The 27,958-nt window shown below is 43.9% G+C and overlaps 1 protein-coding gene across 1 annotated transcript in view; it reads right to left on the reverse strand.

Annotated features, from left to right (window-relative positions):
- Positions 1 to 27,958, reverse strand: part of LOC124231306 (Down syndrome cell adhesion molecule) — a 579,967-nt gene that overhangs the window by 76,510 nt on the left and 475,499 nt on the right. The window contains exons 17-20 of the mRNA XM_046648016.1: positions 23,679 to 23,919; positions 21,961 to 22,107; positions 15,793 to 15,948; positions 5,699 to 5,832 (exon numbers count right to left, since the gene is read on the reverse strand). Of these exons, the coding sequence (XP_046503972.1) occupies positions 5,699 to 5,832; positions 15,793 to 15,948; positions 21,961 to 22,107; positions 23,679 to 23,919 (678 nt within the window). The remainder of the gene's footprint in view (positions 1 to 5,698; positions 5,833 to 15,792; positions 15,949 to 21,960; positions 22,108 to 23,678; positions 23,920 to 27,958) is intronic.

Below are 27,958 nucleotides of genomic sequence, written 5' to 3' on the forward strand. Positions count from 1 at the left end.
ACCCAGTTTTGGTTCCCCAGGCGAGGACTTGAACCAAGGCAATGGCAGTGGGCATGAAAGAAACGGGGAGGATTAAAAAGACTTTGCAGAGAGAGAATCCTCATGACTGGATGTCATTTTGCAGATGCTATTTCCTCTGATCATAATATCCTCTCATCAAGTAAAATTCCCCTCCTGCAAGCTAGGGCTTTATATATGTCCCAAGAAACTATCTCTGACCCTATTGTTTGAGTAACACCCCCATCGCCCGTGTTCCTGTGTCATCCTCTGCTGTGCATTCCACTCTTGTGACCTTTGCCACCTCACACAGAACATAATGATCTCTGATATTATCTGCCCTCCTCAAGTTAGGAACTCCTTAAAGAAACACACTCTGCCCTTTGTCACAGCAGTCCCACGGTAGTCATTAGAGCTGGTCTCTATTCTGGTTTGCCGTCTGCGGGGTGCATGTTAAGGTTGTACTTCCTGTTCCCTTGTGGTTGGGTGAGGCCATGTGACAAATGAGGGCCAATTTAATGTCTATAGCAGACCCTCCAAAGACTTCTTTCCCTCTGCCATAAAACTCTCATGGGTCCTTCTTGGGGTGAAGGTAAGTTGGAGCAGTTATCACAACTCACAGTGGACATGAATGTGAAAGAAACAAAAACTGTCTGTGTAAATCACTGAGACTTTAGGCTTCCTTGTTTTGCTGCATAACTCAGCCTCTCCCCACTGACGCACCTTGGAAGCTGGCTCAGTGTCTAGCTGAGAGTACTGCTCTACATAGATTTGCTGTGCAAATGAAGAAAAGATTTGGTAGCCAATCAGATAACGAGTGGAGAAGAAGAAAGGCATCAAAGGTAACCTTAAGGCTTCTGGTCAGAGGACAAAGGATATTGTTAGATCGTTAGCTCAGCTGGGAAACAGGAAGAGAAGTGGGGCAAGAGCGAATTTGGCTCTGGACTGGTGGGACGTGAGGGACTGGTGGGGTCTCCATGAGGACTGATTGGTTCTCTAAGATTGTCAAGATCAGGGATAAAAATTTTGTGCTCCTTAACTTTAGATGCCAGTTAAATTATGAGAATAGATTCAATGAGCCATGGAGATAGTAAAGAACATGTAAAGAGAATAAAGGAGGAATAGTGAAAAATGCCTACATTTAACGGTAGGGGGTCAAAGGTGAGGGAGCAACAAAAGAGAAAGAATAAAAGGGTAATGGAAGCTAAGAAAGAGAGAATGTAAAAACAAATGGCTTTACAATGGAATGCCACGCTAAAACGAAATAAAATAGGAAGAACATTAGGAAGAGGTGATGGAATTTTACGACCAGGAGGTCCAGGGTGTCTTCTGAGCTAGGAACAAAGAACATTGCGATGAATATCAGTATAAATAGAGATGGTCAAGTCAGATACTACTTGCCTGATTCCATTATTGCACCATGTTTTGACTTGAGATCCCTGAGCATTTCTGGTTCTCTGAGGCCACTGTCTCTTGTCCTCAGCCCCACTCTGGTTTATTAAATGCAGTTGTGGGAGGGTTGGGAGGCAAAGACACACCTGCTGCTTTGGACTGAAAGTTATCTGGACCTGGTGAAAGTTCCTCTCCTTGCTTCCCAGAAGACTTGCTTAATTCCAAATGGTGGGCAACATCGTGCAGAGTTAGTCGCCCAAAGTCTCCTTTTGGTCAAGAATACTAGTACATTCTCATTTGCTCGTTCAGCAACATCTGTTCAGCACCTACTATGATAATGGATAAGATTATCATCTGAAACTGGAATAATTGATGTGGATCACAGCTCACTGACATAATTTTTTTATTCTTCAGTAATGAGAAGTGTGTGCTATCTAATTTCACCTTTTAAGCTCTACGTCAATCAGCTTAACATTGTAAAACAGATGATTTCTATATCCCGGTGTTTATTTAGTACACACAATTTTTCACAGACTGCTTTTACGTGGGGAGTAGCGGAGAGGAAAATCCAGCATGGCTGCTTTCCACCCAGAACCTTACAAGGTTAACTTGCTTCTTTGCATTTTCATGGCTTATCATAGTGTGCGAATTGATCATTCAGATCATTGTATGTTAAAATCAACAGCCACAGTCCAAAAATCATGTGGCTGAGGTTCTGGAGCAAATGAGCTTTGAGACTTTGCTTTTTGAATCCCTGATGGGGCAGGTCGATGACTGCATTTGCTCCCCTCACGGATAGACTCCAGTTTCCCCAGCCCCACTTTTAGAAAACCAGTCTTTTGTTGAATTTACAGTTTCTTGTCTGTTGACATACAAAGTTTCAAATTCCAATATCTTTTACTATGCTGAACTGAGAGAACACCATGAAACAAATGCCTTTTATTAGAAAACGCATTTTACGTGTTGGAGAAGAGAGCGGCGCCTGTGTCATTTCACAAGGTCCTTTCACAAGGAAGATGAATTAGGGATCTTGAGAGAAAACTGACATCAGCAAGAAGGTTAGCTAAGGGACTCTTATAAAGAAGATTAAATTACAGAGTATAGTGTGTCCTGATTTATCCTCTCATGTTCTACATTCAACTATGAAATCATTTCAAGGAAAAAATTCAGATAGATGAGCAAGACAAATATACAGAGCTAAGACTGCCCTCTGGTGTTTATTCTGACACATAGACAGAAAGGAAAAAGCCCCGGAAAATTTGATAGCATTGTTTTCTGACTTAAAATTATAGAAACTAAAGATGGGGGGAAAAAATCTCCCTTTCCAGTAATTTATAGTTTCTCAGTGATTCCATCCGAAAAAACAGAATAAGAGATGAGGTTTTCAAGTAGTCACCTCTAAGAGAAACGTATTAGCTCTCTCTGATCTTTACTTGTTATGGTATTATTTTGTTTTAAAAATAGGCCTCGTATGGGAAATCTCTGTCTCTCCTGCTCATTTTTGCTGTCAACCTAAAACTGCTCTAAAAATTGAAGCCTATTAGAGAAAACAGTCCTCGTGGTCTTAAATGATGTTTGAAATAGATGAATCTCAATGTGGCTCCAGAGATGGAATGAAACTGATTCTGGTTCACTTCCCTTTATTGAGGACAGGACTGGGGTTCTGGATCCTTCTTGCAAAATTTAATAAATTGCTTGTAGCTCAGAAGACTACAGGCACCTCATGACAGTCATATTTCTAGATCTATAGTGTTTTCTAATATGGTCAAAAGGCAGACACCCTGCTAGTGATTGTAAGACATCAACTAGGTGAGAAACTCAGTTGCTATTTCCCACCTTTTCTGGTTGTCGTTTTTGGAAGGCTCTTGTTGAGAGGGTACCAGATGGTCCAATCCCGTTGTTCCGTGCATGGAGAGACAATGGAAATCCCTGGGCAAATCATTTCTATCCATCCTACAGGCTGTTTGATCATGTTTTCAGGATAGTACTCTTCCTTCTTGATTGCATGTAATTTGTAGGCTGGGAGGATCCGGGCCAATACGGCCCACAGCGTCCACAAAGGGGAGCGCTCTCATCCAAGCGTCAGTCACTCCGGGCTAAGTTCAAATAAGCCAGGTTGGGGTTTTTAGTTTAGAGATAGACTCGCTTGGGAAGGCAGAATGAGAGCGAGCTGCTGGAGTTCTCTGTACCCTGCTGGTCTCTCTCTGGCTTGTTGGACTCAAAATAGCAAAGGTGAATCGTTTAGCAAATAGATAGCTGAATGATGGCACGAAGAGCAACAAGAAGCACTCCACATTCTGGTGGAATACGGGTTCTCTTTACTTCGGGAATAATCTGGTCTTTCTTTGGTAAACACGGTGCTACATTAGGGTAGTGAGAGAATCAGAGGTGACACAGGGGAGCACTGGCTTGGCTCTCCAAGCAGAGGAACAGAATTTCCTAGCTTTTCATCTCAGCATCTCTACTGCCTTGCATCACTGGGCTTTGATGGTAGAATCCACCCCGTGAGAATAACAGCATATTTGAAACCAAATAAGGAACCCATAAAAAAGTCCTGGAACCCAACTCTGACCATTTTACATTTAAAGCTACTTCGACTGCAGAGGTGCGGCTGTTGACATAGACACAGAGGGACATACAACTTGATATTTTTCAGCAGAGAGATGCACCGACCTCTGTGAGCTGCACACACGCTCTCCGTTGTCTCCCCATGGTTAATCATGCTGACTGTCTGGGGAGCCACAGGGTCTTTGGGTCCCCTACAGACTCTAGACCTGGGAAATTGTATCAATTTAGTTGAAAGATTAACTAGTAAATTAGTTCAAAAATATTATTCAGCCCTAAAAAAGAAGGACATTCTGACACATGCCAGAGTATGGATGAACCTTGAAAGACATTACGCTGAGTGAAATAAGCCAGTCACTAAAGGACAAACACTGTGGGGCTGTCCCGTTGGTGTAGTGGTTAAGTTTATGCACTACACTTCAGTAGCTTGGGGTTCATGGGTTTGGGTCTCGGGTGTGGACCTATACACTGCTCATCAAGCCATGCTATGGCAGTGTCCCATATACAAAATAGAAGAGGACTGGCATAGATGTTAGCTCAGGACCTATCTTCCTCGAGCAAAAAGAGGAGGATTGGAAACAGATGTTAGCTCAGGGCCAATCTTCCTCACCAAAACAAAACAAAACAAAGAGGACAACACTGTATGATTCTACTTGTATAAGGTACCTAGAGTAGTTGAATTCATAGAGACAGAAAGTGGAATGGTGGCTGCCAGGGGCTGGGGGAGGAGAATGAGGAGTTAGTGTTTATTGAGGACAGAGTTTCAGTTGGAGGAAGATGAAGAGTTCTGGAGATGGATGGTGGTGAAGGTTGCCCAACAGTGTGGGTGTCCTTCATGCCACTGAACTGTATGCTAAAATGGTAAATTTCATTATGTGTATTTTACCACAATGAAAACAAAATTAATTCTGTATTCACTCCAAAAAAGCTTACTGAGTGACTACACACGTCAAGTTCTATACCGGGGACTGGGAGCTGAAAGATGGCTTAGACACAGTGCCTACCTCAGAGGATGTCATCCAATTTCTATGAAGACATCGTAAATTTTGATGAACTATGTTTCCTTTCTTTTCTCTAAATTTCCCTTTTTCATATGCTTTTGTATCTGGTCTGAGAAATAGCTTAACTCTATGTTGCTATTTAGTAGTAATAACATGAGTGATAAACACTTTGAAATATTAAGTACTCTAACTTTTATTTCCTTCACAATGAACTAAGCTGACTATTGTAAGGGTCATAGATACTCATTAAAGTCCCTCATGTCTAGAACAGGGGTTTGCCAGCTGCTCTTTCTCAGTGGGGGGATGGGGCAGAGAGGGAGGATGGGCTGGAGGTGGGAGCAGAGGAGGGAGGGAGGAAGAAAGGGAGACAGAGAAGGCACGAAGTGACTTGAATGATGAGTCCAACAGAAAAATCAGTAGGTGATGTCCACTGACTATCAATTAAGGCACAATTAAATCCTCAGGGGGTGGATTTTGATACGCTGGCTGGCAGTTTTGTACGAACTCGCCAAATAGAAACAATAATTCCAGACAATTGTGTCCCTTTTAATGATTCCGACGTATATTTTCAAGTGAGGTGCAAATGAGGATGTTTCTTTGTATGTGGAGACAACGGGGGAAAAATAAAAACCACTGGAAAGACCCAAGTAGGTGGGAAAGGAAGGACCGAAACTGGCCCAAATGCGTCTGGTAGCTTGTTCCTGGAACATGCTGGAAAGGCACCTGGTTATTCACCAACTTACTGTGGGATAGGGGTGGGAGCAGAACACTGTGTACTTTCTGATGATGCCGTTCAGCTTGAGAGGGGGGAGCCAGGACACGAAGACCGTGGAGGCGGAGGCCGCAGCTGCCTTGACTCCCGCGGGAGGACCTGGAACTAGAAGAGGCGAGTGTTTAGTCACAAAAATGCAGCTTCCACACAGTGCTCAGGTCCACTCTGCCCAACACGACCCCCTCTTCCAGTTGGGCCCAGGCTCAACATCCCTATGTTGAAGCCCTAACCCCTAGCATCTCAGAATGTGACCTTATTTGGATACAGAGTCTTGACAGAGGAGAGCAAGTTAAAGTGAGGTCATCAGCGTGGGTCCTAGTCCAACATGGCTGGTGTCCTTACAAAATAAAGGGAAATTTGGATTCAGAGACATGCGTAGAGGGAAGATGATGCGAGGACACAGGGAGAAGATGCTGTCTACAAGCCAAGGAGAGAAGCCTGGGACAGATTCTTTCCTCACAGTCCTCAGAGGGAACCAACTCTGCCCACACCTTGATTTTGGACTTCTGGCCTCCAGAACCGTGAGACAATACATTTCTGTTGCTGAAGCCCCCTCTCTGTGGTACTGTAACAGCAGCCCTAGGAACTGGCAGTCTCTCTCTGACCGGTGGCCTCTGAGCCCCACTAAGCCCTGTCCTTGGGCAGGTCCTTTGAGAGCCCCGTTTTAGCAAGAATCTAAGTCAGTGCAGCCAGAAGCCCCTCAGTGTCTCATCACCCTTGATATCTGATCAAAGTCCTCATTCTCCACCATCCCCAAGGTAATATCTGATCATCCGAGCCTGCCTTCAGCGAGAATCCTGTTAGACGGATTTAGTCATAACGCCCCTTATCCCTCAGGTTTCCTCTTAGTAATTCTCCATCCAATATCCCCGCCCCTTCCCTTCTACTCCTCGGCTATAAATTCCCACTTTCACTTGTATTCGGTGATGAGCCCACTCTGTCTCCTCTACTGCAAAACCCCATTGCGGCGACCCTACACCTATACCTACACCTTGCGATAGTTGCCCTGAACAAAGTCTGCCTTATCGTTCTTTAATGAGTGTCATGAAGAATTGTTTCTTTAACAGAACTAGAACAATCAGTTCAAGTGCCTGTTTTCCTGGGAGCCTTCCCTACTCATTTCAGTCCCAGCTGATTTCTTGCCTCTGAACAGCGGGAGAATTTAGTTTCTGGGTCATTCTTGTTTCTGCTACCGTGTTTGGCTTTGAACAGGCTGGGGATGTACATCTCGCCTCCTGAGTTAGAGAGGAATGAGGGCGAACTACCTCAGTCATCAGAGATCACTCTTCCTTGCCCAAAACATTTTTTTTCTTTTCTTTGAGGAAGATTAGTCCTGAGCTAACATCTGCTACCAATGCTCTTTGTTTTGCTGAGGAAAATTGGCCCTGAGCTACATCTGTGCCCATCCTCTTCTACTGTATATGTGGATGCCTGCCATGGCATGGCTTGCCAAGCGGTGTGTAGATCCGCACCCGGGATCCGAGCCGGCGAACCCCGGGCCACTGAAACGGAACGTGTGAACTTAACCGCTGTGCCACGGGGCCGGCCCCAAAACACTTTTTAATAGTGACACTTTTGGGTCAGGAGAGGTACAGAAACATTTTGCATGAGTCTGGATTTTTTGTCAAAGATTCACAGTTCGTATAGAGAACAAACTCGCCTCTGTAAACCATCTAAGATGGCAGAGAACGGTGCTAAGGATATTAAGCATAATTTGGGAGAGAGATTGAATGCACATCCCACTCCCCATCCTTTTGTTTCCCAAGTTGAAGAAGGAGGATGGGGTGGGGTGGACAGGACACAGGGAGAAGAGGAAAGAGCATTCATATTGCTACGAGGAAAGCCTCAAGGATCTTGCTTGTTCCTCACTGGTCTAACTGTCCATGTGGAGAGTGGTCCCTGCCTTGATGTAGGTCTTGACATTCAAACTAATATACATCCCTTGTGAGCCCCTGGAGGAATCTCTGAGTCTCTTCCTGCTCCAACAACAACATAATTGCTCAGTAAGTACCTCTGGAGTTGAGTGTGTGTCTCATAATTGTCACCTTGACTCTTCTAGTTCAAAATGACAAAGCCAACAACTCCAGTGAGAGTTAACTTGGGGTGGGACACTGCCACCATTTGAAAATATAAAATCTTGGGATCAGTTTTTGGTGAGTGCTGCTGACAGCAGAAGGTCTAGAAAAGGGAACACACCCAAGTGATGAAGCCTGGATCAGTAAGTCCTTGGGAACAAGGCAATGTTGTCCTGAGGACGGAGGGCATATGTGCTTAGGTTTCCTATAGGTGAGGGCAAGAGCCAAGACATCCACAAATTCATCACCTGATTCGGAGCCTCAAGGGCTCCTTCTGAACACCAAGGATGGAGTGGACATTGACTTAATATTTCCATCCCAGTGAGCGCTCCAGCTTAGCCAGCACTCTCCATTCCTTCTGGAAAGCAACTCCCTGGCCAGCATCTACCGGGCTGAGCACTCCCTCTGGCCAGCTTCTCTCTAGGAGCCAAAGTACTTGGGCAACAACCACTTGAGTGACTGCTTAACCGGAGTCAGTCATGTATGTGTTCCCCCTGTTTGTGACAATCATGCTTGTCAGGGAAATGCAATTTAATTAATTATGTCAACCAATGAAATATTAGTGCAAAAGCAAGCTGTTTCTACGACAATTAATGGGACTTCTTTGGAAAAGCTTTCTTAAAGGTAATTTTTTTTTTTAAAAAGAGGTTCAATTAGGTTTGGGGCAAGACAATTGAGAAGAATGGGACACATGGCCAAAATCAAGACAAACACAAAGAAATTTCAAGGAAACAGATTGTTGGCAATTGGCAACTTGCTTTTATGCCATTATCAAGAAACTTAAATGGAAATTGCAGATGATCCATGATGAATGGTTCATGGAATAAAGGATGACCTAGGACTCTAATCTCTTCACCAAAAATTAAAGAAATGAGCCTGGATCATTTGATTAGAGAATAAATCTATATTATATATTTTAAGTTAAAATACAATGTTTCTTGGTCACGGTAAAGTTTATTGAGTCCTTGTTTTAGCTGACTATTTCCGTTAACTTGTCTTGATCGCATCAGTTCAAAGGGCTTTTACTGAACTTACCACCTAAACCCCCACCTGGCTCCCCATACACTGACTTATGATCTATCTGATTCAGCCTTTCCTTACATGGTTATTAGAATTTTGTACGAAAAAATAATAACTATATAGAAACTGAGGAACAAGACATTCTGGCAAAGCTTTCTGGATTGCTGAGCCAACACTTTAAGAGATAGAATTTAAAATTTTAGTTCAGGTTTGGATTATACCACAATGGTTAAAGACATGGGTCCAGCAGCCCCACGCTGGCTTGTCCACCTCTACCACAAAGTTCTTGGTCCTGAGAAAGTTCATTGACTTCTCTGATAAGCCTTAGCTTCCTCATCTGTGAAGTGCGGAGAATAATTATAGCTATTTATGGCTTTACTGGTAGGATTATGAGAGAGAATTCGAGTAAAGAATTTATATGGAATTCTGCGTACAGTGAGCACTAAATAAATTCCAGCTATTGTTGGCAATAACCGTCATCATTTCCTTACATTACACATCACTAAAGGATACTAGCCTTTACTTTGTGACTCAGTGTTGAATAATAAACACCGAACGTTGAGAGTTGCAGAAGACAGAGGTGGAGTAGGACAGTCTGTTCGGGACACGTTTTCTTAAAACCTTTCTAGTCATCAGATTACATTTTGGTAATCTGCTTTTTCTTATGAAGGTATAGGCAAGCCTGGGAATTTTTCACGAATTCCTGGCCAATGTTGAGTGAATTTCTGACTCCAGATTTGATTGTTGAAGTACAGAGCACAGCTCCAGGGGACCATCTCCTCTACATTCTCCCCATTTGCCCAGACCCACCTTCTGAGCTGCAGATGCTCTTGTTTCTCACATACATAATAGCCACTGGCATCGCCACTCTGACTCATAGGCACTGTAGACCTACCATGTCCAAAACAGGGCTCACCATCTTCTCTCCCAAGGCTGCCCTCCTCCTGTCCTCCATTTCAGGAAATGGCACAGCCCTCTCCTTGGTTGCAAGAGCCAGAACCAAGAATTCTCTTCCCAGCCCCCTCCTCCTCAGTGAATGTGTAAGGTTGGTGTGACCTCCTCGTGGACATGCCAGGTCAGTGTTTGGGCTCTCCTCCTGAGTTGATGTTGTCCTACAACATTGGACCCCTTTTTAGGTCCTTAGAAGTGGTACACTTCTCCCACCCCAGGCCCTTGACACACGCTGATCTAGGGCTTTGGGTTCTTTTTGTCTGAAATTTTTCCAATCCTCCACCTTTTCCTTGGCAACTCTTACTCATTTCTCAGGTTCTGCTAAATATCACTTCCTTGAGAAAGTCTTCTCTGACCAGTAGCCTAGGTTAGGTCAGGGCTCCCATGTTCTCTCAAGACTCTTCTCCTTCATAGCGCTTGTCACTATCCACTCAGGAGTGATTGATAAGCATCTGTCTCCCACAGCAGCCTACAAGCCCTGCCATGCCCATCCTGTTCTCTGCTGTGTCTCCAGTACCCAGACTAGTATCTGGAACATGCTAGATCCTCAGTACAAGAGAGTGGAAAAATGATTTCATCAACTAAAGTGTGGGAGACAGAATTCTAAGATGGTGCCCAAGATTCTTGACCTGTGACGTAGATACCTGTATAACTTCTTCCCTCAAATATGGGTGGTACTTGTCACTATGGTGGACAGATCACTCCCATGGTCAGATTACAGTATGTGATAAAGGTGAAGAGATTTTGTAGACATAATTAAAGTCCTAATAAGTCCACTTTAAGCAAATCAAAAGGACAATATCCTGGGTGGGCCTGACCTAATCAAATGAGCCCCTTAAAAGAGGGTCTAGAGGTCAGAGATGGAAGAAGTCAGAGAGATCTGAAGTCAGAGACTCTCTCCCATTGGCCATGAAGAAGCAAAGTGCCATGCTGGGAAGGGACCAGATGACGGGGAGAGTGGGTGGCCTCAGAGCTGGGGAGACAGTGTCAGCCCCACAACCGCAAGGAACTGGATCCTGCCAGCAACCAGCGAGCTTGGGAGAGGACCTGATCTCAGAAGAAACCACAGCCCCAGCCAACACCTCGATCTCAGTCGGTGAGACTCCAGCTAACCCGTCCCTGGACCTCTGACCCAAGGGCACAGTGAGATAATAAATCTGAATTGTTTTAAGGTGCTAAGTTTGTGGTAATTTGTTATACATCATAGAAAATGAATTTATACAGTTAAGCCCTCTGATAATGTAACTTAATGTAAAACATCAACGTCAGCGTTCTGAGAAATATTGCCTTGGTTTGAAGGATGACAGAAGTCTAAGTACCCACACGGACACTTCAGTCAGCTTCATTTTTGTCACCATCATTTTTCTGGTTTGGTGATCAGCCAAAGGTAGGTTTGTGTGTGTGTTTGTGTGTCTGTGTGTGTGGTGTGTATATGTGATGTGTGTATGTGTTGGTGGTGTTCAGGTGTGTGGTTTGTGTGGCGTGCATGCCTCTGTGTGTGGTGTGTGAGAATGTCCACATGCAGTGTGATTGTGCATGTGGTGTGTGTGTGGGGAGGAGGGGTGTGTGGCATATGTGTTCACTGTGTGTGTGAGTGTGTGTGCGTGTGTGCATATGTACATGTGGTCCACCGTGGTAGCCAGATCCGCCTGAGCCCCAAACTCTACAGTGGCATCTCTGAGCCACGAGCAGATGACATGACATTGGATGCACACATCCACAATTGACACTGTTCATGGCCAAACAATGCATGCGAGTCCCTTCTCTCTTCCTATTTGCACAGGACTCATATATTTCCGGCCTTTGCTCTCACCAGAGCAATGGTTTCCAGACACCCTTTAAAGTAGACAAATCCTTTCAGTGAAGTATCATGTGGGAAACCAACAGATAACACAGTACAAGTGGAGTGGCTCTTCTTGAAGCAGAGCAGGGAGCATGGAGCCCCCACTGGGCCTCTCGCTTACCACTGGGCACCTCTGAGGCCCACCCAGGGGCCCTTGGACTTCATAGGAACCTGTATGAGAACCACTGTAGTGGAGGGAGCTTTGAAATCCATATGGTCAAACGCCTTCTAGGGCATCGTGGTCTGTCGTGCTGCTAGCGTACCTGTTCCTGCACAGAGCGTGACATAACACTGCCGTATGCTATGGGACTCTGGAATCCCAAGCAGCACTGATATTGGCTAATTGGTTGGCAGATCCTCCCGTGGAGGATCCTCACGTGTCTTCAGTGTCTACTGAGGGACAGCACTGCTGGTGGTTAGGCTAATAGACACACACACACACACACACACACACACAGAGTCCATCGCTTTAAGGTATACCGAGGTGTGGTTACACAATCACCTGATGACACACCATCCATGCCTTCAAGAGAATGTATGGCTCAAGATATGGGTGGCCAGAGATGTCCTGGTGTCTGTTTATTTGTCACTCACTTTTAGCTCTACTTTGACATGTTGTGCCAAAGAGATTGTTAATTCCCGGGGGCAGGGAGCAAAGATCACGTTACGCCTCCGGCTAGCCTTCTGCCCACATAAGGCCTTACAGAGTTATGTACATTAGGGAAGCACTCAGTAAATGTTTAAATAGAATATAACCATCTCTATTTACACGTATGGTATGTTTACTTTTGCAGAAAGGATGAGGGCTGAATCTACTTTATGCCTGTAGGACGAAAATACAATTGGAAAATTAATAGATTATGTTATGTTTGTGTTCTTGTTCCCCACGGCTTTGCTCAGATTACAGTCTCAGCAAATAAAACGGTACTAGGGTTTCACAAGTGGTTTAGAATTCAGAATTAGTTGTCTTCTGTTCAAAAACAGAAAGCCAGGTCAGCAAATAATTGTTTGTGTTCTTGCAGCATAATAAAGGTACAAGTTCTCATTGATCCAGCAGTCCTGGGAAGAGACTCTGAAACCTGAGCAATTCTCACCGACCCCCCAGAATACGTCCATGGACCAGAGACAATGTTTATGCATCTGAGAATATGTTTACGGACCCAAGACTATGTCCACGGATCTAAGAATGCATCTATTGGCCCAAGAATCCTCACAGAGGTGGAGAAACTACTTGAGGCACAAAAAAATATTCTCTAAAAAAATATTTCAGTTGCAAATTATACCCTATAGAAGTAAACTTTTTGTCTGTTTTATTTTTCAATTCTGTTCATTTAATCTACTTTTATTTATTTATTATTTTATTCTATTTTTGTCTTTTTTACTAGCAACTGATAAATTTTTCCTTTTTAAGATGATCAGTGACCTCACAATACAATTTAAAACTCCAGCCCCCCTGACCCTGAGAGGTTAAGGGCCCTTGTTGAAGAAATGTGTTAGGCATAGAGGACCGAAGTGAATCTTTGTTGTAAATGTATAAATATTTCTTGTGAGAACATCAACAAACACTGAAACTTCAGCCTGTGCCTAGAATAGTGACTTATTGAAAATTGTTAAATAAATATTAGCAATCATTATTTTACTGGAATTTTATGCACATTTTTACATAATTCAATGGAATTTGGCAGTGTAATCCAAACTTCAAAACTATGAGACCCCACAGTACAAGTATAAACAGAATCTAGATCCTTCTGTGATAATTAGCCTTTGTCCCTTTCAATCAGATACAAAGCGCATTCAGTTCTATAAACGCCTATTTATATTAGGTAATGAGTCTATAAAGGTGGTTGGCACAATTCTTTTTCATTTCTAAATTAATAAATGTGGGAGATAAGCTGATCATTATACCAGTTTTTCTCTCCTTCCATCTAACCTCTGCTCTGCTGCTTTGTGAAAATGCTGATGATCTAGCCCAAGGAAACACTGACATTCAGGTCTGCATCAGTCTGTCCCACAGACAGCACAAGTGGAATTCTTCAGCTCCTCTCTGGGGTAAGTGGTGGACCCAAGACAGGACCTTCCACAATCAATCACATCTCCTCATACCGTCAGCACCAGATAGGAAAGCAGAGAACAACTGATTGAAAAATTAGACTTTGGGTCTTAGGGTCAAGTTTTGAGACAGAACTCTATGATTTCTAAAACTGAAGGATTAATTAAAAATTGATCCAAAATTGCCTGTCAATAAGGAGCTGTAGACAACCTTTCCTTCTTATTGGATTTCTGTACATTCTTCTGAAAAATGCAGGTGTCAAAATTTATGTCACTGATCAATTTGCTGTTTAAGTAATAATTCCAGTGACATTTGTGTTATTGCTTAGCAATGCAAAAGAATGTTCCACCCCCACTCTGAAGGAGTGGAGATCAAATAATCAAATGTCTAGTGTCAAGAAACTTCCCACTTTGTGTCAAGCTAGGTGTTTGCACACATCACTTGACTTTTTATATCTTAATTCTGGTGCAGTCTGATCATTCTGTCAATTTTGTAGGTGAGTTCAGTTTAGAGGAGGTTAGATAAGGTGCCCAAAGTTCCAAGGGCAGCAGGTGACAGAGCCAGCATCGAGACAAGGCTCTTTGTCTATTACATTTTTAAAAATTAAATTATGGCCATCTTCCCTCAGGACATAGCTTTGTAGATCTCTCTGTTAACGTGTGACTTCCTAACGGCACTGCATTTTGACCTTAGATTTCCCTAAATAACTCAATTTCTTTGAACAGAATTGGCTGACACCTGCACATGCCTGGGAAGAATCAGAATGTTCTAGAATGACTAATGCTAAGAGGATGAATCGGTGTGCAGGCCCTGTGATGCAAGAGGGGCTAGAGAGACAGTGAAAATAACCTGTGAAGGTGGATGGACTGGATCGCTTCGGGGAGCAGGGCCTGGTTTGCTGAGGTGAGAGCAAAGAGTGAGGTGGAAGATGGCATGTGATGAATGTCAGGGAAATGTAGTTAGCGAATAGAAAGGCTGAAGAGAAAAGTCTATTAGGCCTCTGAGCATGAGTTTCTAGCTTTGCTTCCGCAGGACAGATATGGGGTGGAACCACAGAATGTTTGATATTCTGTGTAGTGAAGGAGTTTGCATAGACATCAAACCTGCAATACGTGAGAGGTCACGGGCAATGGCTCACAGCTTTCCCACTCCCACCCTGCCCAGCTTCCTGGGAAACAGAGCCCTGGCAAGAAGAATAAACTACGAAGCCAAAATCAGCACAGAACTTGGGTATTCTGGTGTCTCATCTCAGCCCCATCTCTGGTAGAATTGTATGCTCTGATTTGCAGGGTTCTACAGGGGTACCAATTTGACCTCAGTTGTTTCTTCCTTTGTTAAGGTGAGACTGCTTTTTCTACTATTGCTGTAATATTTGTTAGAACTTACACTGTTCTTCAAACAGGTTTGGATATGGCCCCTCAGAGTTTCCCTTAAAACAAGACAAAAAATTATTTGCCATGTAGTTTTCGTAGGTTTGGGAAATAGTCACATAACCAGGTCCAAATTGCATGGAACGGCAAGAATTAATGGTCCGAACCAAAATGCTCCATGAATTAAAATTTTACTAAAACATAATGAATTCTTCCAAGAAATTAAAAAAAATTAACATGATGCTGTCAATTTAAGGGCTTATTCTAAAGAGATTCTAAAGCTGGCACAGAACAATATGACGCAGACTGTTACATAATTGTCAAGTGGAAGGATGGAAACAATCAAAGCTTACACTAATAGCTAAAGAGTCACTAAAATCTTTCTAACAGGATACAAAAACAGGCAAGTATTGCAGCTCTGGGATACAAGGCATTTTTGTTTAAAATAACACTTGGCCAAAAAACCAAAAAAAAAAAAAAAGAAAGAAGAAAAATTATAGGGGAAGAGAGAGTCAATGGATAAATCAAACATAGGTGACAGGGAGTTGACGGTCTGAATTGCACTGGGATATTTTGGGAGGGCAGCAAAAGGTTTGCAAAGAGCAAAGTCAAGGCTGACAAATTAATGGCAAGCTCCCTGACCGGCCTTCCCAACAATAACTTCAGCCCGGGAACGCTGCCACTTGGCAGCCTCACGTGTCCCATGTGTTTCAGACAGGAACTGAGCGTGCCATCCACACCCGCCCCATTTCTCACCATCCTCTTTGGTCCTGGTAAAGATCTGCTCACTTCTGACGCCATCTCCGGCACGGGTGAAGGCCAACACCTGGATGCTGTAGTTGGTATATTTCTCCAGCCCGTCCAGCTCCAGGGAAGGCTGCGTGGTGGTGACATTTTTAATCTCGCCCAGCTCTGGAGGACAAGAAAACACAATCTGGTTACTGTGGCCGTGGGTGTGCGCCTTCCCCTGCACTGTTGCTTGCTGGCCAGCACGGGCCACGCATATCTGTCTGTCGCACCCTGAAATTACTCAAGGGGGCTGTGCGCAACCTTCGTGTGACACTGACAGTACACGGAGAGTTGGACAAGATCATTCACACCAAACTGCCACAGGACACCAGGCGGAACATGGTCTGAAAAATCAGAGCAATTCACTCCAAGTTAAAAGTTATAAAGCCACCGCCAGCACGGGGGCTGCCACTCCGGCAGAGTCCTCCAGCAGTGGCTGATCAAGCACGTCCCTCGTGCCTGGACCGCAGGAAGCTTAGGACCACAGATCGTTCACTCTGTAGACATATTGCTAACTGATGAACAAGAAGCTTCTGTAAGTCGGGTTTTGTTTTTTTTGTTCAAAAATCCCCTCTACTTTAACATACATGCATTTTTAAGTATCTAACTTCTGAAATGTTTGAGCTGAGATGAGGTGGCTTAGCGAACTCCTCCTTCACCTGGCGTGAACTCTCCTAGCATCCTTGCTGAAGTGACACGCTGACGTGTCAGAAACTTGGCGTTGGCTAAAAAAGCGTCGTGTTCTGGAGTGGGATCAGCTAATAATATTCAAAGATGGAACGTTATGCTCACCCGTCTTAGGCATATTCTACATGGAAATTTGAGAAAACTTATAAGGATGTGTTGAAAACTTATAAGGACGTGTTGAATACCTCCACGGATGTTCTGGATTTTGAAAGAAGCTACCTACAGAGGCACCAGAGCAGGAGAGAGAGGACTGAAGAACTGCTCACTGCTAGGGCAAGTGGCCCTTTGGGGAATGTTTGGTACCAGCTGCGTGCCCTGAGTGCCCGGTCACTAAGAGAACTGGGTGGGAGGCGGAGGTCCAGGAGCGATTCCTCCTCGGGTGGCTGGCCATAGTGAAGGCCACCTTTGCACTCATTTAGAAAGCAATAGGGCTGCTTGTCAGCTTCTCCTGCTGTCTCTGGCATTAGTAAAGATACCTGACATGCCGGGCACGCTTACTTAGGTGCCAGCACTGTTCTGGGTGCACGTTAACTCTTTTAACCAGCACAGCAATCCTGTTATTTCCAACATCCATTCATTTTATAGGCTAGGAAACTGAGGCAGAGAGGGGGTCAATATCTTGCCCAAGGTCATGGAGCCTAGCCTAGTGGCCGAGAGCATGGGCTGTGGAGCCACAGTCCGTGGCCTCATGTCCACAGGCCACGTTCTCAGCCACTCCGCTGTGGTTACTCTGTGGAGCTGTCATGTTGGCCAGATTACGTGGACTCTCTGCCAGCTTGGTTTCCTCTCCCTGCTCTCTGTCTTTCTTTTCTCTTATTCTTCTAGCATATTGAACAGACATTCAGAGATTAATGGTCACCTATTTTGTGATTATGATCACTGTGGAATATCTTTTTTTTATTTCTACTTTTGTCACCAAAAGGATCAGGGTTGAACTGGATATAAGAGAAAAGTTAAATTTAAAATAATGCATGGGGTGGCCAAGCCTTGCCACACACGTGCCAGGGTGCCTGTGTGTGGTGAGGGTTGTGAGAAGAGTAGGGAAGCGGACACATGAAGGACGTTGGGTCACAGACACAGCCCCAGACCCGAACATGAGCCAAGGCCTGTCACCACCTTGAGCAGACTAGGGGCGAGTTCTGGGGGCAGGATGCTCTGCTGGGGGGAGAAAGCAGACAAGAAGGACAGCCCCCAAAGAAGCTTTAGGCCTGGTGTCTTCCGGGGAGGCCAGCAGGCTGCAGACTTTTAGGGGATATAATTTGGAAAGCTCCATAGATGGTTCATGGAAAATGAGAGCAATGTTTGCTCATACTTGTGGCCATCGTGCATTCAAAGTCAGCAATTGTTAGCCCCAGATGGGGTAGAAATTCTCCCCTCTGAAGGAAGGGCCCGCCCAAGGTGACCATCAGGTATCTTTCCGTTATACTATTCATTTATAGTTTTCATTTTCCAGAACATAACTAATATATGTCAATTGGGTTAGGATAAAAACCTCAAATGCTAATGGAAAAAGTTTAAGATCTCAACAAGATCTTTTCAGATTTAGGAACTTCTACATTGTGCCAAAGATTTCACACACACACACACACACACACACACACACACACACACAATCAGGGAAAAATGCAACTAATGGGAGGGGTTACACAGGGGCTGTGTGCCGGAGGCTGGCGATGAGACCTTGACTAAATCATTTGACCTCCTGGGGCCTCTGCGTGTTTCTATCTTTAAGAAGGACCCAGGGGTCTCTGTCTCACAGAGAAAGTAATATCAGGATGTGGAGAAAGTTGTGCTGATCCTGCAGAGCTGTTGCTGAATAAGACACAGTGAGAAGGAACAGAGCGGTTAGGAGAGAAGGGCAAAGTGGATCGCCCTGAGCTTTCTAAAGAAAGCAACAGTTACGACAAAAGAGTTACATCTGCTCATGAATTACTCTACCTATTACAATTAATATTTGGATGTTGACTCACATTGGGGTTCATATTGTCTTGAGGAACTAATTTATCACGAACCATGAATACGATTGCAGTCAAAACCCCCCTTCAAAATGAACTCCCAGAGATTTCTAACACTACCTGAGCGCCGGAATGGACTTTCCACATGAGCCCCTCGGCCCTCTGGTGGACGGTGTTTTCCTGACCGGCAGAGACTTGATGATTAGCAGATATGGGGGAAACCGGAATGAGAATGACGAACAAAGCCAAAGGCAGAACAGCACGCCTCATTTGGCATTTAGTTTAGCACTTGTTCTTTTTTTATGGCTTAAACATGGATTTCTCTCTCTTACCTTTCACAGCTCCAAAAGGGTTATTTTTTTTTTTTAAATATGGAAGCTAAATAATAGTGTTCAGTTGAAGTTATGTGTAAAATAATATGAAATAAATACATAAAATAAATTCAGAAATCATACTATTTCTAACACAAATTTTTTTTAAAAGACTTTATATTTTAAAATAAAATAGTTTAATGTCTTTATTACCCCCTCCCTCGTTCTCAAAGGGTTTTAAGGAAGAAACCAAAATAGGGGTGGAAATAACTCCTCTGAAGCCCCCAAATGTCCCCTCCCACCGCAGCAAACACCCTGGTTGGTGCCCGGTGTTTCTCTGCTTCAGAATCCAACACTTTTGTCTTGAAGAAAGCAGAGATGAAAAGTGGCTCAGATTCAGATGGAAATGGTGACTTTTCCTAGTGTGCCATTTTCCCAGCAATCCCAGATGAACTGCTTCTGTCAGGTCTTAAAAATCAATCAACTTACTGATTACGATAAAATACTCAGAAATTTCACCGACCTGTATATTTAACCTGCCTTATTAAAGATATTAACCAGTTTCATTTTATTTGATTATGTTCACAATAACAAAATGCTTTGTTATACTTATTTTTGAAAGTATTTGGGGCAATTGCTAACCACAGTGATAGCAACAATCTCTGTCTCTCCCACCCGCTGTGTGCGTGTGTGCGCGCATGCGTGTGTATGTGTATATGAGATGTTTTCTCAAGGGTTAGCAGGTGTAGTTCTTTTCATAGTCACTGTATGTTCTAAGTCTGTGGGAAGCTCGGGGTCACAACCTGAAGAGTTTGTGAAAAAGCGTCCAGTAATTCCACAAAATTACCCGCTAATTCATAAATGTCATCTCTCACGGGTAGGGAAAGAGTTTGTGTTTCTGAGGGTTTCTTCCTATTATCTTTTGGAAACTAAGCACAGAACTTCTGCAGAAGACATTAAGCACCTCATTTTGATCTTAATGCAGTGAGTAAAAGTATCCTTAGAAACTATATGCATTTCCAAGTATTCTTTATTTAAAGAATTTTACTTTTTTTTTTTGAGGAAGATTAGCCCCGAGCTAAAATCTGCCTCCAATCCTCCTCCTTTTGCTGAGGAAGACTGGCCCTGAGCTAACATCTGTGCCCATCTTCCTCCACTTTATATATGGGACGCCTGCCACAGCCTGGATTGCTGAGCAGTGCCATGTCCGCACCCAGGATCTGAACCGGCGGACCCCGGGCCGCCAAAGAGGAATGTGCGCACTTAACCGCTGACCCACGGGGCTGGCCCAATTTTATATTTTTGAATATTCATATTTTTAAACCTTTGAAAGTGTAACATTCACTGAACCAGGTCAACCACATCATCCATCGTCGAACTAAGGTGCTAACAGGCAATATCAGCAAATATGAGTAATCTGTGAAAATATGGACAAAGAGCCACCACTAGATTCTGGAAATATTTCCAACAAGAACAAAAAAAGAACAATTTTAGTGTAACACCGCCTTTAGGTGAATACGTCAGGGTGCTTAGTTTCATCTTATTCAAGATGAGGATTAGAAACCAGGACAAGTATATGCAATAATATTCTATGGTATTGTGTCAGTGAAATAGATAATTGTGCAAATTTTCATTGATCTACACTTTACATCTATGGAATTTTTAAAAGTTTTTTTTGGAGGGGAGAGGGTGGAATTGTGAAAGAATCATCTACATAAATGTGTCCCTCTACGTGGTTGGCTGTACATTATTGGGCTTATGGTTCTGTATTCATTAGACTCTCCCTTGCTCACTAGTCTAGAACATCCAACAGGGCAGACACTGCATCCTCAGTGTCCAGCATGAGCCTAGCACAGAGCTGATGCTCAGTTAACAGGTCTGCTGGGAGATGGAGCAGGCGAATCTTTACAGAATGCCTCCCACTGCCGGCTGCTGTGGAGGTGCTACACTCAACATCAAGAGGAATTGAGTCTGATCTTCAGCCTTGAGAAGCAAGCCTGGTTACAGACATAAATAGCTAAGGCTCAAACAGTGCTATTTATTTAGCAAGGTAAGCTTATTTTGCAGTGTGTCTTCTTTCCTTTATTCTGGCACCAACAGTGGTACCCCTGCAGCCTCTGAGGCCCTGTGTGCTTTGTTTACCTGGATGGGGCAGCGACCTGCATGGCAGAGCAGACGCAGGTGGTCCTGAGCAGGGTGGGATCTGCTCTGGGAGCCGTGGCTGCATTTGCCCAAACTCAGAGGTGAGTGTGCACCAGGAGACCACAGTCAGTCAGAGAGGCTGAGAGAAGCCCTAAACCAGAGGGGAGATGCCGCCCAGGGGCAGGGAGAGCAGGAGGAGGCTGGAGAATGGAGAGCAGGGGAGGACGCACTGCGGGCGCCCAGGTCTTGTGAACAGACCTACGGAGGCCTTTTCTGTCGAGGGCAGTGGCGCAGGTGTGCACCTGTCATGCTCACAGAGTGGGGCGTAGCCTGGCCCAGCACCCACCATCGGAAAGCAAAGACACTGACATGTATTCTCCCCAAGAAACTTCTGGCCCCAGTCTTACTGCCACCTGGACAGGTACTCTCTCATTCAAAGCTTAGGCCAAACACAAGGGAAATTTTTGTCCTAAAAGTTGAAAGAAAAAAACAAACACAAAGAGACAAGAAGAAGAAGGAAGGAAGAGAAGCAGGAGGAGAAAAAGAGAGAGGGGAAGGAGGCAAAAATGGACAGTTTGGGATTAAAAGGCTTCTCTTGGGGTAATAATATTCCTGTCACGATGTTCTAGCATTCTCCCTTCTAGTCCAACTACAGGAATTTAAGAAGTTTCCCTGCCGAGTTCTATTTAGGAATAGGAAGAGGTCAAGGTTTTAGGATACGCATCACGTAGAACTTTCTAGATAGAGATCAAGGTTTTGGTGCTGTCTGCAGAGGCTTGACATAGATACTCATAATTAGGAAAACACATTTGTGCCTAGATTTCCCAAGTGCCATCCCCCTCCTACACTTCAAATTGCTTTTGGAAGGTGTGTGATGTTTTAAACAGCTGTATATACCTGTTAAAATGTCAGATGAGAGATAAGAACAGAATGATGTGGGGAAAAGAGGAAAGTGTCCTTTGATAAGGAGGTGCGTGCCATATCCTGAATCCCGTGTGTGTGGGGTATCTGCAAATTCCATCCTACTTTAATCCTCTTACCTCCGTCCATGAGGTTGGCCCAGTAAATGACTCTGAACCCCTGCAGAATTCCATTCAAGGCTTCCTTGGAAAGTGTGGACCAGGATATTGAGATGCTTTCTGGTGATGTTGCTATGGCTTGGACATTTTCCGGGGGATAACTGGGCACTGGAAACAAATAATTAGAATCTGTGATAACCGTGGGTGGTTTTATTAGCAAAGCAATACTGCGTAAGCAACATTAGTTTCATATTTCAACGTGCAAGCAAAAGAAAAAAATGCACTCCATGCCCAAAATTAAGGAAAAAAATGAGTACCATTTCCCTATGCAAATATCATGATAATTCAGTAAAATATCGTGTTCATGCACGTGTCCCAACGTGCTTCCACAGTCTCTCTTTCCAGCTTCACTGCTGCACTTTTAAGGAGACTGTTCTGGGCTTAAAGAGTTGAGGACACTTCTGCTGTTATGGCATGAGTAAAGGACCATTGCTTGACTGGTCTATTTTCCCATTATTCTTGTAAGTTACATTTTTCTCCATATAGTAATTCCCTTGGTATTTACTAATACCTAGCTTATAAATTGGAGGCCTAGCTGCTTAAAAAGAGCTAAAAAGCAGACATGTAATTGTAATTTATTCACTGCCCCCTCCCCATCTGCCTCCCTGCCAAAACTATAACATTCTGTCAGAGGAAAGAGAGAAAATGGACTAAGACGCTGGTTAGAAGAAGATCTGAAATATTTTTCACATTGAGTTTATGCAAACCTTAAATGTTGTGGCTGGGAGAGGGGACAAAATATTGACTGAATCACATACATCAATGAAAAATGAGCTTCGAAGTGAAAACCACAAGTGGCATATGTAACCACTCTTGCAAAGACTATGAAGATGGGATGAAAATCCCGGTCTTCAGGGTTCTAGTTATCTAAGACTTCTCTTCCTGTAAAAATGGTCAGAAATTATACATACAAGTCACTGCGAGCCTCCTCAAACCTCCGATCAAGTGGTTAATTGCACAAAGGTGATTGCAAAGCAAGCTTGCTGCCTTAAGACCTAGGCTTATTGCTGCAATGACTCCCGTATATTGTCTCGCACCCAGCAGACTGTGCCTCTGCACACCAGGGGTCTCTGTCTTTTCAAGCTCTATTGGAAATGGGAGCTTTTAGGTCATTTTCACTACGACGTAACAGAAGGGGAAATTAATTCCTCATGGCCACTAGGGGGCACTCGGTCACTGTGAGATTTGCTCTGGAAGTCTGCTCATTCCCGTTCCCTGGTCTCAGAATGCTTGAAAATAGAAAGCAACCTTAAAAAAAAGAAAGAAAGAAAGAAAGAAAGACAAAAAGAAAAAAAAATTCCTCCTTAACATTGATTTGAGAGAAATTCTTAGAAAATCAATTTCTACTTTCTGGGCAGACTTCTGCAGTCGTAGGAAGAGCCTTCGCTTCCCTCAGGAAAAGCCCCATTCTTGTGCTGGAAATGAATGGGAAAGATGCTGCAAAGGGAGTGGATTTCGGCTTTGTAATTGGGATCTGTCAAGGGCGGGGGGGCATCAAAGCAGTCCGCGAGTTAATCAGGGCCAGTGTCCCCACCAGCCACCCCAGGCCCCAAGGGCCCAGCGCCTCTGGCCTTTGTTACTACAAGGCCAGCAGGGTGCCCCACTGCGGGGAACCCAAGAGGCCACCAGAACGAACCAGTGAGGAAGGAAAGGCGCCAGCCCGGGGCCCCAGAACCTACCATCCTCGAGGGTGGTGGTGATGATTTCCTGAGAAGAAGGTCCCGTCCCGGCCCGGTTGCAGGCCTGCACCACCAGGCCGTACTGGGTGAACTTATTTAGGTTGTCCAGCGTGTAAATCTCACTGTCCCCAGTGGTGTCAATACTGATAATGTTGAATTGGAAGTTGCCCCCAGTGCTGTACTCGCGGTAACCTATTTGGTAGCCACGGATCATCCCATTTTGCAAATGTTTCTTGGGAGCCTAAACAGGAGAGAAAAAAAATACACTAAAGAATACTTGAGGTATGAAACCCGCACCCACCCACTTCTTACGGAAACAAAAATAAAGTTGAATCATCAGAGTAATAGTAATAATGGCATAGTAGCGATTACGTTCATAGTTGAAACTCATATGTGGAGCTTGCCCTTGGCCAGGGCTCTTCCTTTACCTGTATTAATGTACACAGCCCTCACTGCAACCCTCCGAGGTGGCACTACAGATGGTGCCACAAATGACCCTCCTTTGACACAGCAGATCACACAAACATAAGGAACAGAAGGGGAACCCCTGCCACCCTGCCGACCTCTCCAACTGGTGGCAAAGGTCCAGAAGATGGATTGTGTACACCAGCCCCACACAGCACCACTGATCTTCATGTATTCCAGCAAAATCGATTGAGCTTGCTACGCTGTGCCAGACTGTTCTAGGTACGGGGGAACAGAATTTAATTCAAAATAGACCCTGCCCCCGTGAAGCTTACATTCTAATGGAATATTCCAGAATAAAGGTGTTTCCAGGTTGAAAGCTGGATATGGAGGGGAGACCACTGCTGACAGGAAGGCAAACCTCTCTCATTAAGGCCTGAGTTGTTTTGGAGTCATTTTACCGTGATTTAAACCGGGGAGGCTGCATCTAGAGTTAGCTTCCCTCTGCTAATGATAGAGACTGCCAAACCCACGGCAGAACAATCTTGGCTGACATGTTGGACTTTTTAAAGAAACCAGACACTTTTCAAGTATAAGAACAACACCAAAGTGATGTCGGTAAAGTAATAAAGTTTTTTTAGACTTTCAAGCAGTCAACAGTTACGTGTGTGTGCAAGGGTGCATGCATATTTGCATTACGTCTATGTGTGCATGTGTGAATGCGTATGTATGTGTGTGTGTGCACGTGCGTATTTCAGTACAAACCATAGATTTAGATCTCTCAGGGCTCTGAAAAGTCTTCTCTGCTCTGAAAATGCTGACAATCCAGCTGGAGAAAGAGAATAAACACTTGGGAAACTATAGAGAAATCTCAGTGTGGAAGCGTATGCTACTGCACGGTGAAGGCCAGTAGGCAACCAGAAAGTGGCAAAATGGAGAGCGTTCTGAAGCAGTCAGAAGAGGCCAGTCCCTGGTGGGCTTGGAGCACTGGCCTGGGCTGTGGAAAGGGCGCTGAGGGTGTGGAGGCGGAGCCTGCAGAAAGGGGCAAGGAGAGACTGAGCCGGCTGCAATGGAGCAGAGGGTGCTTGACGCACAGCAGTGAGAAGTGGCAGCGAGAACAGACAGGGTGGAGCTGCCTCCTGGGGGTAGTCGTTGATCGCCTGCAAAATGTGAAGGAGAAGGGTCCACACAAGGAGAAGCCAGAAGAAAGAGCGAGCAGACAGCAGCATTAATGAATCTGGCAGATATTTCTGGATTGCCTAATTTGCCAACCTCCCGGTGGGATTACATGCCCTGGGTCTTTAGGTATTAGTCTGAGCTATACAAGAGCAGCAAAAACACATTTCTTTTTTAAAGTAAGTTCCTTCATTTACGGTTTTCTTGGCTTCCAGTTGCTTTTCTCAACAACCAGTGTGATTTCATGCATTTAAAACATGGTTCTGATAGACATAAACGAAACACTCATGGAAACCGTGACTTCCGTAGTCAGGTTGGCACAGTGGACCCTGACATAAGAGCTCAGATCTTTCTCATGTCAGGCAGATATCTATGCACGCCTGTTTTTGCATTGACGAACTATGACTTTTCACTTTGCTTTAAAATTGAATCTAAAGATTTTAGATGTTGATAATTCGATTACATGTAATTTGTTTGACCACAACCACTGAATTGCATTTGTATCAACAAAATTAATTCCCCTGAAAAAGTCAAGTATAAGTCAAACAAAGCAAAGATATTTCTCTTATTTCACAGTTTTTTTAATGTTAAATACAGTGATCCAAATATTATATATTTTTTCTTTTTTTTGCTGAAGAAGATTAGCCTTAAGCTAAAATCTGTTGCCAATCTTCCTCTTTTTTTAGCTTGAGGAGGGTTAACCCTGAGCTAACATCTGTGCCAGTCCTCCTCCACTCTACATGTGGGTTGCTGCCACAGCATGGCTGATGAGCAGTGTAGGTCCATGCCCAGGATCTGAACCTGCGAAGCTGGGCTGCTGAAGTGGAGTGAGACAAACTCGACCACTATGCCATGAGGCTGGCCCCCTAATGACATATTTTTTTTAATTTAAAAAATATATTAATTTTTCAACTGGTTCCCTGTGTGGGTTTAATTCCCTCCAAGATATCAAGTCAGGATCACACTATGGGGGCTACGGAGTCAGCTCAAGAAGGAAGTGTGCACAGTGCAGACAAATGCCCACAAGAAAATGTTTATGCACCACACACAATTTAGCGAAATCTTCCACAAGTGCGGGCACTTGCTTGCTGCCATTAGTTCCTTGGGTTTGGGGGGATTAATCATGCCTGTGATCTGAGTGCACGGTAGAGTGGAGGAATCTTCCTTTTTTCCCTCTCCATGGGGGAAAACACATTCTAATCCGCTTAAGTATGATGGACAACACAGATGATTTTGTTCCGTTCAGTGTCAATATTTTGTTAAAAATAAATAGAATATTCTTTACAATTTTCTTAGAACTGAATTTTAGTCTTGTTAATTCTAGAATGACATAATGATTATTTTTGCCTATTAGGTCCTTCTGCAAAATATTTTATATAAAAATTATTTTTTATTTTTTTCTGATAAAAGTACCCAGCCACCACATCTACGCAGTCACTATTGACACTGGATACATTTTGCTTTATCTAAGTGAGGTTGAAATCTGTTTTTGCTTTTGTTTTTCACGTGATTGTCTCCATACTCTGTATAATTTGGTGCCTGATTTCTTACATTTAATATGCTATTCCCATGTTTACTTGACAGTCTTTAAAAATCATATTCCACAATTGATGTTTGATTTTATCTAACCATTTTTCCATTGTTAGCCATATTATTGTGTTGCAATTTATTTTCAACCACAAATACTGTGTTAGGAAGCTCTGTAATACAGTTTCTCTGTTTTTAAGTTTATTTATTGGATGCAAGTCCCCCCAGTGGATGACTGTCTTATTTCAAAAAGGTTGTGCCCCAATTGCCTGTGAACGAGATAGGATTTTGTGTTATTCTCCCTTTGGATGTGCAATACAATATGACAACTTAAGGGACCGTATTTATCACAAGGGACAAACATGGGTGCTCTCCTCCAGTTTTCTTAATATTCCAGTTTTGAAGAGATATGTGTTGAGTAGGGTTGTGAGTTACTTGAAGGTGGTAGTGTTTTCAGCTCTTTTCCTTTCAGGATTCTAACACAATCTATGGTTATCGTGCAGAATGAATTGTTGCAGCTGAGAAAGAAGCAATAGATTCTTCTTACAAATGGAACATGTACTTTTAATTCCATAGCTTGTCGGCCTTCAGAAGGTTTTAAGAGAATCTAAAAAGGTGGTGGGGCCAGGAGAATGGTTATGAGGTTTTGTTGTAGCATGATGAAAATGTTCTAAAGTTAAATTCTGGTGATGGCTGCACCGACCTGTAAACATGCTAAAAACTGTTGAATTGTCCATGGAAGGCAGCGGATGCGACGGTGTGTTAATTTCATCTTAATGAAGTTGTTGTAATAAAAGGCAGTGTGCTGAAATCATCTCTAGGCTACTTATCTTTCTAGTTCAGTTATAACAATAGCTCCCTTGGCCCACGACAATGACCGCCACCAACCAAAACTCACCACTTGTACCATCACATCTTCACCAATACCACCACCAACATCAACATCATCACCTCTTACCACCACCACCACTTCCTCCATGCCCCCACCACAACCACTACCATCTATTGCTGCCCCCACCTCCGCTACCACCATCACCACCACTGCCTTCACCACCGCCACCACCTCCACCACCATCACTGCCAATGTCACCACCACCTCCTGCATTAGTACCACCACCACGAATAGCATCTCTACCACCATCCCATCAACATTCTCACCATTGGTACCAACA

This window comes from Equus quagga, chromosome 21, assembly GCF_021613505.1.
Source record: "Equus quagga isolate Etosha38 chromosome 21, UCLA_HA_Equagga_1.0, whole genome shotgun sequence".
Lineage (NCBI taxonomy): Eukaryota > Metazoa > Chordata > Mammalia > Perissodactyla > Equidae > Equus > Equus quagga.